Source organism: Pelodiscus sinensis, chromosome 2 (genome assembly GCF_052426305.1).
Source record: "Pelodiscus sinensis isolate ZL-2025 chromosome 2, ASM5242630v1, whole genome shotgun sequence".
Taxonomy (NCBI): Eukaryota; Metazoa; Chordata; order Testudines; family Trionychidae; genus Pelodiscus; species Pelodiscus sinensis.
In genome coordinates this window covers 80,815,192-80,830,126 of record NC_143053.1, presented here as the reverse complement: position 1 = coordinate 80,830,126, position 14,935 = coordinate 80,815,192, and the positions used below count along the sequence as shown (strand labels likewise).

Below are 14,935 nucleotides of genomic sequence, written 5' to 3'. Positions count from 1 at the left end.
GCTTATTCACCGACAGACACCCCCTAGATATGTGATACTGTGTCAATACCATGCACTGGTTGTGCTTTTACAGTTGGCTACAATGCAGAATGCACAATCGCCCTTAGATTGTCCCCTCTCTTCAGTGTTGATTACAATGAATAATGTGCAGAGATTAAAAATAGGACCTACAGTACTGGGTTAAAATTAAAGTTTAAAAAAAATGGACCCCAGACTTGATTTAATATTGTCTTTTTGCAGGCTTGGAGGGGAAATGAACAGGAAGATTGGGTCCCTCGTACTTACCAGGATTTAGAAGGCCTGCCTTGCATTGTTATCCTCACTGGCAAGGACACTCTAGGAGAAACTTTCCCTAGGTACCATTTGAATTGATGTGCAATGAAAATGTCTGAAGAACAATGAAAATGTTTGTAAGAACAAATGTACAACTTTCAGTTGATTGGAAATAACAATTTGGAAATAACTGATTGGAAATAACAATTTTGCTGTTAATGTTGCATGAAAGTTGCTGTTTTAAAAGGCTTCCTTTTTGGTAAAGATTTTTCTTGGTGAAAAAAAATTGGTTTCTGAAAGATGAAGAACTAGTTTGGGGAGGGTGTCTGTATTGCATAATTAACTGAACAACTATACAAAGTACCAAGGAACACAGCTCATGTGCGGAGTATTTTAAACTAATTAGATTTCCAGTGATTAATGGACTCCAAACAGATTGTATATAAGCTATTTAATGCTGAGAGTGACTCTCTAAAGGCCAGAAAATATAAAACATCCTCTTTTTTGGGTTTGTTTCTCTAGGTCATTGAAATACTGTGACCTCCGACTAATTGACTCAAGCTATTTAACTCGCACTGCCTTAGAGCAAGAAGTAGGTCTGGCATGCTGCTATGTTTCAAAGGAGGCAATTCGAGGGTCTATTGTAGCTCTTGACCTGAGTGAGAAGGAGCATGAGAAGGTTAACATTAGTGAGAATGACTCTGATGAACTGCTGATAGACTTGGAGAGACCTCAGAGTAACAGCAGTGTGGTCACTGGAACCTCAGGTCAGTTATTGCTTTTACATTTGCTCTGGAGAGTAATGCTTGAATCACATTTTTAAAAAATGAGAACAGCATTGAGTAAAATGTCAGCGATTAGCTGTGTTTGATTTCAGATTAGAAAATAAAAAAGTCATTTGCAGCATCTTATCAGTCTAACTATCTCATGCCAAAGTGCACGTTTCACGCTGTATTCTTTTGACAAGGGTGAGGGGAAGGGACTAGGTTGGGAAGTTAAGCTAATGTAGCCTTGTGGCTCATTTGTGATTATTTTAAATATAATTTTACTTAATGTTGCCACACCTTCAGTTTTTGGGGGATCTGAAGATCTTATATATTCAAATACATAAATAAAATAACCAGTGTGGACATAGCTGTGTGCTACAAAGGAAAGGTGTTTGCTTGTTTAGAGCATCAGAACAGTTAGAACTGGTCCTGAATAAAGGCAGAAGGTACAGGGATCCATCTTACATTTTTTATGATGGATATTTGATACTGTGTGTAAACCCTGCACTGACAGGCAAAGGAGTAGGCAGGCTCTGTGCTAGGGTAACCCTCCCCTGCCAGTCATGCATGGTAGGGAGCAAGGCTTTAAAAGGAGGAATGTGCAGTCAGCAAGAGGGAAGCCATGAGAAGGGAATGGCTCCTGAAGCAGGAGGAGGAACACCTATGCCAGACACACCTCTCCTCCCCCACGCCAGATCTGTGAGGAGTCCAGCAAACCCAGAGGTAAACTCGGTAGGGAGAGACTGACCTGGCTACCTGCTTCAAGTAAAGCTGCTACCTAGCCACCCCTGACCTTTTTTTGATCCCACTTGAAACTTGTTCGGAGTCTGAACTTTTGCTCCCCTCTACCCCAACAAAATAAGTAAGAGTTATGCCCACTGCAAGGACTAAGAGGCTCTGGCCTGAGCTGGGTCAGCTCTGTGGAGGTAACTGGGTGTGGAAAGAGGACTGGGCCCAGCTTGGAGAGGCACCACAGAGAGACTCTTTTTATAGGGTGAAATCTAGACACTTTTCCCCCAGGCAAAATCTCAGCTCTCCCTACTGTGTCCTTCTTTTCTGCCTTTAGTCAATTGAGTAGAGCCTTTGCCACCTACTGAGTCTTCCTCACATACGATAACTTGAAGGCTGTCTTTCTATGACAGGGTGTACCAGCCCTATGCTGAGCCACCATGGGCAGGCCAAGTAATGTGTGTTCAGGAGGCCACACCCCTTCTTATCCACTGTGTGTGCTGTATGTGGAGAACTCAGATAAAAGAAGGCAGCCCCAGGCAGTTAATTGGAGAGGGACATGGAAGAGGAAGGGAGTACACAGCTAGCTCTTGCAGAAGTACCTACAACACCCCTGGTGGCAAAGCTCAGGTATCTGGGCTAGCCACTGGCTGTGGAAACCACTGTGGAAACTGAGCCACAACTGTTGAGGGAGCTGCCTGACCTACGTCCCAGCCGAGAAAGTCACGAGGCCTGTAGACTGGCTGTTCACTTGCCTTGTCGTCACCTTGATAAGGGGGCTAATTCCCCAAGACTGCTAGTTTGTTTTGGTGCCCCAGCCTGCAGGCCACAAGACTGTAGCTACTTGCTTACTTTGCCCCGTCCTGGGGGCTGCAGCTTGATTGCCGCAAATAACTATCACCTGCCCCATCAGGAGGCTGCAAGGTCATGGACTGATTGTTTTGTGGCTCGGAATCCACAGATCACCCATTTAGGTGACCCTGTTCGGGGGCCACACCACCCTTGGCAGAAATCACTCACTTATCAGGGTAGCCCGATGACGGGGTGGCAGAGAAAGCCACCTCTATACTGGTCTGGGCTCCCCAGCCGAACCAGCACAGCCCTGTCTGTCACAGTTGCTTTTTCTAGTCCCTAAATGTGAGCATGGCCCATAGGAGGCAATGTACGCTGGGGTTCAGAAGACAGTACTACTGATACCTTTTAATTTGGTAGAATGGTTTTTCCCCCGGGGATATGGTGATGAAGAGAAATAGGTCCAGATCCATCAATCAATGCATAACCCGTAATTCTGTTGACTTCAGTAGAATTACATGAACGCCAACCAATTGATGATTTCTAGGCACCATAGCGGACAGCAAATGGAGTCATTCTTAGTTGTATTTACTGAGCAGTCTCAATGAGAGTTTGTTTGTTATTTCTTGCTTCATTCCACCAGGTTCAATAGCTGAAAATGGCGTGAGCTCCTCCAGTGCCGCAGACAAATCTCAGAAGCCACCAGCATCCCTTAACTTTCAGAACGTGGCGGTTAGTTCAGTTGATGAAGGTACTTATCCAAGATTCACTGCTGGAGAGACCTTGAAGCAAGAATGTGACTCTCTGGGCAACCAGATGGCAAGCAGCACCACTTCTAAATTATCCTCTTCTTCTGTAGCCCGGACATTCCGGTGGCCCAGCCAGTCTGTCAAGGAGTGCAAGATCCTGCGGGCAGCACTGCCACGCATTGTCATCTTGTCTAAAGCTGCCTATTGTCTCCTTGGCTCACAGAAAAGTGGGCACTTGCCTTCCTCATCTTCTCTTTTGCCTCATGCCGATGTGTCTTGGCTGAGCTCTTTGAGACCTTTCCTTCACAAAGACATGAACGGTGAGGAGCAGTCTCTTTACTACAGGCAGTGGACCACAGCCAGGCAACACCATGCAGATTACAACAATCAGAGCGAAACTGCTAGCTCTAGAAGTTATCACCCACGACGTCTGCTTCTGACAGGACCCCCGCAAGTAAGAGAGTTGTCCCCATCTTGGGTAATTGTATCAGTATAGAGTTTTTAGGGAAAACAAAAAGGGCTAGTGTTAGCTAAAAACTGAGGACACTGTTTTAATCTTTAAAAGTCCATGCAGCAATAGCTCCTGAGAGTGCTTTTTGGAGAATGTATTTGGAATTGTCAAAGATGCTTTCATATCTGCTCAGAAGCCATGGCTGGCATGAAACGATCTTAACCACTTCTCAATTTGATCTTTTTAACTGCTATCCCATTTTTAATCAATGGGATTGCACCAGTGCAAATGAGAGCAGAATTTGTATCTAAGTTCCTGTTTGGCAGTGTCTGGTCACAGGGCCAGGGCTCAACAGGGTTGTGGATTTGCTTCAAGACAGAATTGATTAGGGATAGATAATTGCTTTTATTAATCTCACTACATCACTACTATTACAGGCTTAACACTGCCAGATGGTTACACAGCTACTGCAAAGGAATACAAATAAGCATAGGCAGACAATGCATATAAGAGTAACAGGCACTTGGAAATGCTTACGCCCATTTAGTCTGTTGAGAGTTCTGTTCCGGTCACCTCACACCAGGCTTCAGTGGACGTGGCTCCCACTGAGAGATCTAGTACAGTCTCCAAAGTCGAGGTCCCTGGTGGGAACTCCTAGCGGGGTAGGATTCCCAGTGATCTTAAACCTTAGCTGTTAACTTACTGAGTGTGCACGAGTTGGTCCAATGCCACTCTCAACGTTCCCACGGGGCTGAGAGCCGAGGTCATATTCTTTATCCCATACTCTATTGTCAGCTAGCAAGCAAGGGGAGTTGGAGCTGTTGAAGGCCGTCTGATAAAGAACACCTGGTGTTTTCACCAGCCGGGCTCATAGCTGGCCTAGAGGAATACAAATTTAACCCCTGCAGGCTTACATATGGCTTTTTTTTGTGACAGGCAGTGTCTTATTCAAATTGTCCTAGCACTGGAATAGCCATATAAGAGAAGAAAAGCCCAATGTATCTGTTTCAAATGTAGCCCTCCTTTAATGCTAAATTTTCTGTTTATTGTTGTTATTTTTTGTTGTAGGTGGGAAAAACTGGGTCTTACTTGCAATTCCTTAGGATTCTCTTTCGCATGCTGATCAGATTGCTGGAGGTAGATGTGTATGATGAAGAAGAAATTAATACTAGTAAGTACTAGTTCTCAGAACCTCGTGTGCAGAAATTTTCTTCAGTAAAATAGAATGGCACTACTATAAGTTGGATGCATAACTGGTTGGTTTGTCTACTCTAACCTGCTCTTTCAAAAGTCTAAAAGGGGTAGCTGTATTAGTCTGTAACTTTAAAAACAAGCATCTTAGGAGCTAACAAATACATAGGACCATGAGCTTTTGTGAGTAAAACCCACTTCATCAGATGAGTTAGAGTGGAAATTACAGAATCCAAGGTATATATAACAGCAAAAGCAATTATCTGTCAATTGTAGGACCCGTGTTAAATCTAGTGACAGAGAGTCCACAACCTCCCTAGGCAATTTATTCCAGTGCTTATCTACTTTGATAGGATTTTTTCCCCTGATGGTCAATCTAAACCACCCTTGCTGCAATTAAAACCCATTGCTACTTATCCTATCCTCAGAGGTTAAAGAGAACAATTTTCTCGCTCTTTCTTTACTTCTGGGGAAATTCTGTGTCCCTGCATCTGTTCAGAATTCATGTCTCCCTCTTCCTCCCAGATTTCTTTGGTTCCCTGCAGAAAATGACTTTTGGACAGGGAGCAGAGGGAAGATGTAAGAGCTGTCTTACACCACTCCTTAGAAGTGCAGGTACATCATTTCAAACATCCATAGCAGCTGGCATAGTGGTAAATCACTGGGCTGAAGACACCTAAGCCAGTGACTCATACCCTGAGCTGGGATCAGCTGTTAGTCCCAACTGGGCTAGAGGTAGGAGAGGACAGAATTTCCTCTTCCCCTGCAAGGAGTGGCTGGGGCTCTGTCCGACTCCCCTCAGACCTATCCCAGCCTTGATTTCAAAATCCAGATGCCATAGGGACAGGTACTTAGAAAGTCTGGTGAGTGAAAGGACAGACTCTGAGATTCAAACCCAGGCCCATTTTCTATGTGCTGGGTCCAATGTCTGGGCAATTGGTGTGTGCCTGTCAGGGTGCAGAGCAAGACGATGGTGGGGGGAAGAGGCAGCACCAGAGTGGTAGGGTGGGAAGCTTGCACAGGACCTGCACATGCTCTGTTCAGCTCCAGCCAGAACTATTGCCTTTCCCATGTGTAAGGAATGAATTTCCACACATTCGTAGGGAAGACAAAACACAACATCCCATTCTGGATAGCAGTACTTGAACTTCTACGGTACCTTCCATTGAGGAGCTTCAGATTTGTGAAGCCCTGTGTTCAATACTGTATCGTATTGTGCTAAAAATCAGAGAATTCCAATTTTTTCTTTGACAGTTTCTTGTTTGTGTAGATAGTTCTCTATTGTGGTAGTTACTAGTAGATTTAGTACTCTGGTCTCCTTGGAGACTTTTGCCCGAATCGGGTCTTGCCCAAGTCTCTGGGCTTCAAACCTTGTGATACCTGCAAATGGCCCATCCTAGTCAATGACCCACACAGGAATTGCATGCAGTGCCTGGGTGAAGCTCATATCAGAGATTCACTCAGACACTGCATGCAATTCCTGTGCAAGATTTGCAAATCCTTCAGACCAAGGACCAAAAAAGAGCGGGATGTTCGTCTGCATGCTTCCTTATGGAATCAGCCTTGACTCCAGCACTGGCACACCAATCTGACTCAGCACCAAGGCCTCCATGCTCAATGCTCCTGCAGTACTGTCTATCGGCCAGCACCACTCTTTGGCACTAGCAAGAAGCTGAAGAGGACAGTATGAGGTGGTTCACCCCCATCCCATAAACAGCAAAATAAAGTCTACAGAGGCTCATAGACCCATGTTGGGCAGCTCTCGGGCCGTTCTGGCTCGCAGGGCCAAGGTCAATGGAGCAGCTCAACCCATTCTGTGCTGGCCTTGAGCAGGACCCTTAGCCACATTTTGGTGTCCTCCATGCTGGAGGCCTTGCAGCCAGTGCAAGAGATACTAACTCTGTCAGTGCTAGCCACCCACACTCCCATGACTCCCCAGTCATGCAGCAAGCCTGTGCTCAGTCCCACTGGGTCTCCATCCCCAGAGCAGGACTCCATTCAGAAGCTCTCCTTTTGCCTGCCTCAGCCAGCCTCACCGCCTGGCCCCTGTAGGGCAAGCAGGCTATCAAGCGCCCACTTTCATGAAATGAGCAACTTCACCAGTCTGCACAGTCAATCCAGACCTTCTGCACCCCCCTCCAACTGCCTTTCTGTTTTTTCCCCAACATTGGCATTGATAACTTTGGGCTGCCTTAGTCCTCTGTATTGTCTCCCAGGACTATGCCCTCCAGTTACTTCCTTCCCCCTAACTGCCCTTCTTCCCCGTCGCTCTTCAGGGACCTCTCTCATGAGTATTTTCTTGAACAAGAGGTGCAACAGCTCGTACAGCTGCAAGTAGCGTAAGGGTCTCTGTGGATCATAGAAACAGGGGCTTCCATTCACATTATGTCCTTATTCCCAAGATCAAGGGAAGCCTTAGGTCTATTCTGGACCTGTGAGACTTAACCCATTTCCTAGCATGACTAAAGTTTCATATGGTCGCTCAGGCTTCAGTCATCCCCTGTCTGGATCCCGGAGGCTGATACTTTGCCTTGGATCTTCAGGATGCATACTTCCATATTCCCATCTTTGCGGGCCATAGGCATTTCCTCCATTTCATGGTAGATCAAGAGCCCTACTGATTTGCAGTCCTCCCATTTGGCCTGTCGACACCGCCCTTGGTTTTCATCAAATGCATGTTGATGGTGGCGGGTTACCTCAGGCATCAGGATTTCCAGATCTTCCCAGACCTTGATGATTGGCCGTTCAAGGGCAGCTTCAAGTCCCAGGTGCAGAGTCACATGACATTCCTGCTGTCCGTGTACCATGCTCTAGGCCTGTTGACAAATGACAAGAAATCCATGTTAATACTGATACAGAAGATGGAATAATTGGGATGGTACTCTACTCTGTAACTGCCAGGGTATTCCTTCCCGTGGAACAGTTCAGAGCCCTAACAGACTTAATTGGGGAGGTCTCCAGGTTCCTCATGATGACCGCCACAATGTGCCTACTTCTCTTTGGGCACACGGTATCATTCATTTATATTGTACGATATGCCAGACTTCATATGAGTCTTCTGCAGACGTGGCTGGCCTCGTCTTCTCCCATTCGAGAGATTATTTGGACAAGGTTCTCACCATTCCCAAGACTGTACTTGCCTCTCTTCAATGATGGGTTGATCTGATGAACGCCCTTCAAAGAGTCCTATTCCAGGGTCGTCATCCTACACTGAGCTAGTGTTGGATGCACTGGATCTCAGCGGGGGGTGCTCATCTCGGAGATGTCAAGACCCAAGGCCTGTGGTGTCCAGAAGAAATGACATTGCACATAAATGTCAAGGAACTCAGGGCAGTCCATCTTGCGTGCACAGACTAACAGTCTCGTCTGGAAGACAGGGTTGTCAGAGTCCTCGCAGACAACACAACCTGGATGTTCTGCATCAACCGGAGGGGAGAGACCCTTTCTTCAGCCCTCTTCCTGGAGGCTTTCAAGTTGTGGGACTTTTGTATCAGTCATGACATCGACCTAGAAATTTGCAACCTCCTGAGTGCCCAGAACTCTCTCTGGGTCACTTGAGCCGACATTTCTTGTCTCACAATGAGTGGACACTGCACGCGGAGGTGGCCCATATGATCTTCCAGAAGTAGGGCACTCCCTGAGTGGATCTATTTGCAACCAGGCAGAACTGCTGATGTCCCCAGTTCTGGTCCAGGTGGGATCGAGTGAGGAAAGACACCTTCGCATATTAGTTTGAGACAGGCCCTGGCCTTTTACCTAGACTAGACTAAGCCATCCAGGAAATCTATGCAACTGTTCCTCTCTAAGGCAGAGCAGATGAGGGACCAGCCTGTTTCCACCCATAGAATTTTAAGCTGGATTACCTCATGCATCTGCACTGGCTGTGATCTAGTGGGGATTCTCCTACTGCTGATTATGGGAGCTCATTCAACTGGGGCACAGTCCTCTTCAGCAACGGTCCAGGACATTTGCCAGGCAGCTACATGGTCATTGGCTCACACCTTCACTGCCATCACCCGCACCACAGGTGCTCCCCTATGGAAACGGTTCTCAAACTACGGTCCATGCAAGTGGGGTGCGGCTCGAGCTCAGCCCCCTTCACCTACAGCGGGAAGCCCATGGTGGTGCTCCAACCTCAGAGCCCCCCCCCCAGCAAGAGGTTGCAGCGCCAGTGCAGGCTTTCTGCTGTGGGGAGTTGAGGGTGGGAGGGAGAAATCCCCGAGCCTTACTGCTGGATCCAGTTCATGGGGAGAGCAAGTGGCTCTGTGCACTGCCACTTTTCCTCCCCCCCGGCTGGGGGAACAGCTGCGCATGGATGGCTTTCCCTGCTGTTTCCATTAGCCAGAGTCATGGGCAATGGGAGCAGTGGGAGGCCATGGACACCGGGCAGTGGTGGGGAGAGTGAAACCAGCTTAGCTCCCCCATTTTCTTCATGCCCAGACCCAGAACCTCCATCCCTGGTGAACACGTCCCCACTGAGACCCTGCAGCCTCCCCCCAGCCGAGCCCCCCACTGTCAGCTGCTCCTATGCCCAACCTCCCTCCCAGACCCCATTCCTGCGCCCTACCTCCTGGCCAAACCCTGTACCCTCAGCCCACTTCTGCACTCATTTTGTCGTTGTGGTTGGCTGATGGTATGTGGAAAGGTTTGTATTGAGGGGGGTGGGCCACAGGTCAAAAAGTTTAAGAACCACTGCCCTAATGGGTGCTGTCAGGGGAAAAACTTCTAGCACCAGTGTACGTGGCAAACAGGCACTCTTAATGTAGAATGCATAAGAGGGATACATCTCAAAGAACCCCAGTTACAGAAAAAGGTAACCGTCTTTTCTGTCCATTTACTGGGTCTCTAGCAGTTCAATCTATCATAAAAGTACTTCACATTTGATTTCTCTTGGGCTTCATTCCAAAAACTTAAAACTGAATAAACCTGAAGTTAGTCCTCGTTTTTTCTGCCCCAGCTCAAAACTTAAGACTGTGTTTACACGGCCATTTTCAGCACTAAAACGTCAGTCATTCGGGGTATGAAAAAAACCACCTTTCCGAGTGATAAATGTTTTAGTGTTGAAAAGTGCCAGCATGATTCCCAGTGATAAAGCTACCAATGCTTATTCGGAGTGGTTTTTTTTTTATCACTGAGAGAGCTCTCCCCCAGGGATAAAGCGTGAATACACTGCCCATGTCCCAGTGATGTTTCGGTTCAATGGGAAAACAGTGATTCATTTTCCTCAGCCAGTGCAACGCTGGGAGGCAGCTTTTAGAGCAAGACAGCCTACAATACAATGCCACCCAATGTAATTTTCCCACTATTACTTCCTCTACTTCGGTGGCTTTTACACCAGAGTGGTTTTTTTACATAATAAAAACTGACTGCCTCCCAGACTGCAGTCAAGAGTGGAACAGGGAGAGTGCTGTAGAGTCCATAGCTGGGGGAAACACCTGCAGACGGGCTTGGCTTTGCACTGTGCCATGTGAAGAGCTGAGGATAGAAACACAAGGTTGAAAGAGGTGAGCAGGATGGGGAATGTTGCAATATTCATCCTCTGACAGCCGAGCACTTCATTGCCTAGGCCAGTGGTCACCAACCAGAAGATTGGGATCTACTGGTAGATCTTTGAGCCTCTGAAAGGTGATCCTGACTGGTTTGGCCAAGTGGCTATCAAGGGCCGGAAGGTCAGCTGTTCCTTCCCCCACTGCTGTGCATCTCCTGCCCCTTGCATTGGAGCTGTCCCCTCAGGAGCCCCCTGCTTGCTGTGCAGGATGGGGAGGGAGATGAGGGGTGCTGATGTCAAGGTGCCCCCTCTCCCATCCAGTATCCTATCTCCACAGAGCAGAGAAGGGACACAACAGGACTTGGGATGGAGTTTTCTGGATGCTTTTGAGAGTGGTGCACGCCGGATGCCTTAGAGGCAGCGAGGATCCTCATTGACTCCTCTTCCTTTCCTCATCTCACCCTGACACCCTCCAGGTGGCACGAGGAGAATTGGCACCGACCCCCTTCCAGGGCATCTGAAGGTCCAGTGCAGGAGGTTGGAGGCCAGCAACCACCCCTACTGATCCCAGCGGCACCGCTCACAGCACCTGCCACCCAGACATCCTTACCCTTGCTGCCAGCCCAGGACATGGCACCGGACTTGGCGCGGCACCATCATTCGGCACCGCTACCAGTCCAGGTGGCCCGCACCACCATGCCACCACCTCCGCCTCGGCACTGCAGCAAGCCGGAATCCATGGCAAGACAGGTGATAGCTTCATCAGCAACTGCGTCAGCTCCACCTTGGTCTGCCTCGGAGTATTCGTCTGACTCTGAGGCGGAATCACCTGGTCCTCAAGGGGTTCCCGGTCCCATTTGCGGCAACACTTCTGCTCTTGGCACCGTTCCTGGCACCGCCACCCTCCTCACCTATACCAACAACAGTGGGCACAGCCTTTTCCGGTGCCAATGTTTCAGCAAACATGGTCCCCACAACTTCTGGGCCAGTGGCCATTCTGGACACCCTGGGCGTACCACCAAAGCCAGGGCGTAGATCCACCCAGGCCAGATTCCATCTCCTCAGGCTCATGAGCTCCTCCTTCGGCAACACCTCTGGTCCCCTACTTTGGGCCAGACGCTACCTCCTGGTCAGTTGTCTCCAGGCTCCGGGGGGAGCACAGCTCCGGTGAGCCAACCTTCCCTTTCCTCTTCCCTGGGTTCCTCGCACTTGTTCGCCTCTGTAGGAAAGGTCCAGAAGGGGTCGTTGACCTCTTCTCCGTACGATGCTTTAGGCGATTCCACACCACCCGTGCCCTTCATGGATGCTAGGTTCCACCAGGACCTTCTCTGCTGCCTGGCCCAAAGTCTGGGGGTCCAGGCGGAGAAGGTGTCCAAAGACTTGGACCCTATAGTAGACATCCTGCACTCTGATGCTCCTTCCAGAGTGGCTCTTCCAGTTAATAAAACTGTAGCCAAAATTTTTAAGGCCTTGTGGCAAACCCCTGCATCTATCCCCCCGACTGATAAGTGAACCGAAAGGAGGTACTTTGTTCCCCAAGAGGGCAATGAGCACCTGTTTTCTCACCCTCCCCCGGGCTCCCTTGTGGTACAAGCCATCAACCACAGGGAAAGACAAGGCCAACCTGGTGCCACCCCTAAGAACAGGGAGGCCAAGAAGACTGACCTGCTAGGCAGGAAAGTCTACGCATCCGGGGGTATCCAGTACCGCATCGCCAATCAGCAGGTCCTCTTGTTACATTACGCCTGTAATACCTGGGCGTCCATGGACAAGTTCACGGACCTCCTCCGCAGGGACTCCCACTCAGAGTATAAGACTCTCCACGAGGAGGGGAGAGTGATCTCCCGAGCAGCACTCCAGGCAGCTCTCGATGTGGCGGATGCCGTTGCCCGAGTGATGGCCACAGGTGTGATCCTACACCATAGTTCCTGGCTCCAGGTTTCTGGGGTTCCCCCAGAGTTCCAAAACACCCTCCAAGACCTCCCATTAAAGGGCCCTTCGCTCTTCTCTGTGCAGACCGATCAGAGGCTTCATGGCCTCAAGTATACCCGGGCTACCCTAAAATCCTTGGGCATGCACACTCCTGATATCCAGAGGCGCACTTTCGCAAATAGGAATATTCCTAGAGCGCCCCCTCAGGCTCCACATCCTGATTTCTCCCATCGTAGGAGCAGGAGTGGTAATGGCAGGAACAACAGGCACCGACCACGCCCGGCTCCAGGCAACAACCAGGAGCCCCACAACAACCCTCCGGACCCCCATTAGGGGTTTTGATGGGACCCCGAAGGGCTTTTTTCCCAGTCTCCCCACTAACTTTCCGGGACCGTTTATCCCGCTTCCTCCAAGCCTGGCAGTCTGTTATGTCAGACCAATGGGTGCTGGAGATAGTGGAAAGGGGTTATGTAATCCCTTTCCTCTCGCCCGCTCCTTCACAGCCCTCTACCCAGTCGCTTTTCAGGGACCCCTCTCACGAGCCTCTGCTTCAAGAGGAAGTCCAACATCTCCTTACGATAGGGGTGGTAGAGTATGTTCCCCCTGAGTTTCGGGGGAGGGGGTTCTATTCCCGTTACTTTCTGGCCCCAAAGGCCAAAGGGGGCCTCCGTTCCATCCTAGACCTCAGAGCTCTCAACTCCTTCATCGCTAAAGCAAAATTCAAAATGGTAACACTGGCATCGTCCTTAATTCCCTCGTTAGCCCCCAGAGACTGGTACGCTGCCCTTGACTTAAAAGATGCTTACTTTCACATTTCAGTCGCCTCCCACCACCGCAGATTCCTCTGATTTACTGTGGGCCCGGACCACTACGAATTCACGGCCCTCCCCTTTGGTATTTCTATGGCCCCTCGGGTCTTCACCAAATGCATGGCGGTGGTGGCCGCCGTGCTCAGGAAAAGGGGCATCCCGGTGTTCCCTTACCTAGACGACTGGCTCCTGAGGCGGGACTTGGAGACTCAGGTGAGAGCTGACATCACCATAGTCCGCATACTCTTCGGCGACTTAGGCCTCCTGGTAAATCTGGACAAATCAACTCTAACTCCCACCCCAATAATAGAGCTTGTGGGTGTCAACCTGGACTTTCTACCCAGCAAGAGCCTCTCTACCCAGCGCACAATAGAGACGGAAGTCAGGGAGCTCCAGAATTTTCCAGTGACTACCGCCCAGACTTGCATGCGTCTCCTGGGCCTCATGGCCGCCTGCAGCATGCCAGACTGCGTGTGTGCCCACTACAGATGTGGCACTCGTGAGTCCACAACCTGGCCGTCCACTCTTGGGACAGAGTGGTGATGGTTCCTGCACCTGTTCTCTTTGCATTGGACTGGTGGACCCACCAGGTGGAGGTCTACGTGAGGGTCCCATTCTCCAGACCAGTACTGTCCACTCGCCTTGTCAGGGACGCATTGGCCACCGACGTGGGAGCCCATTTAGGAGACCTACACATGCAAGGTATGTGGTCTGCGGACAAAATCTCCCTGCATATCAACATCAGGGAGCTCCGGGCAGTCCGACTGGCTTGTGTGGTTTTCCTTCTCCACCTCAGGGGCAGGACTGTCCTCATCCTGTCAGACAACATGACAGCGGTGGTGTATATAAACAAGCAGGGCGGGGCTCGTTCTTCTCACCTGTGCTTGGAAGCAATTGGCCTGTGGGACCTCTGCATCGGGGCTGATATCCACCCGATGGCTTTGTACCTCCTGGGTTCCCAAAGCGTCCTGGCAGACATGCTGAGCAGATCTTTTGTGGGACACAAATGGTCTCTGAAGTGGGATGTAGCTCAATCTGTCTTCTGTGCATGGGGGTCTCCCCATCTAGACCTATTTGCCACAGGGCGGAACAAGAAGTGCCCTCGGTTCTGCTCTCTCATGGGGCAGGGGCAGGGTTCCCTGGGAGATGCTCTTCTCCTCCCCTGGCTGCATGGCCTGCTGTTTGCCTTCCCGCCATTCTTGCTAATTCACAGGGTCCTCCTCAGAGTGCGGGAATTTCAGGGCATCCTTGATTCTAATCGCCCCCGCATGGCCCAGGCAACACTGGTTCTCAACCCTCCTCCACCTGTCATTTGAGAGACCCATGACCCTTCCGCTGCTTCCAGACCTGATATCTCAGGACTTGGGCAGGCTCCGCTTGCTGCACTGATATCTCAGGACTCGGACTGGTCCTGCACTTGCTGCACTTGACAGAGTGGAAGCTCCGTGGTTGACGGTGGAGGAGCTTCGGTGCTCAGAACGGGTTCAGGAAGTTCTGCTGGGTAGCAGGAAGCCCTCCATTAGGACCACGTACCTTGCTAAGTGGAGGCAGTTCTGCATCTGGGCTTCCCAGAAGGGGGTGGACCCATGGCGGGCTACAAACTCCCTGATCTTGGGTTACCTGTTGGATCTCAGGCACCAGGACCTCTCCTCCATCAAGGTTCACTTGGCGGCCATCTCGGCCTTGCACCCAGGGGAAGGGAGGGAAACCCTGTTTGCTAACCCAATGGTCAACAAGTTTCTGAAAGGGTTGGA

At 49.9% G+C, this 14,935-nt stretch overlaps 1 protein-coding gene across 10 annotated transcripts in view; it reads left to right on the top strand.

The window, feature by feature from the left end:
- The window catches only part of GREB1L (GREB1 like retinoic acid receptor coactivator), a 223,253-nt gene that overhangs the window by 180,417 nt on the left and 27,901 nt on the right, over positions 1-14,935 (top strand). For all 10 annotated transcript variants that reach the window (XM_075920892.2, XM_089776291.1, XM_089776295.1 and 7 more), the window contains 4 exons: positions 241-356; positions 796-1,040; positions 3,205-3,764; positions 4,830-4,932. In XM_075920892.2, the coding sequence (XP_075777007.2) occupies positions 241-356; positions 796-1,040; positions 3,205-3,764; positions 4,830-4,932 (1,024 nt within the window). The remainder of the gene's footprint in view (positions 1-240; positions 357-795; positions 1,041-3,204; positions 3,765-4,829; positions 4,933-14,935) is intronic.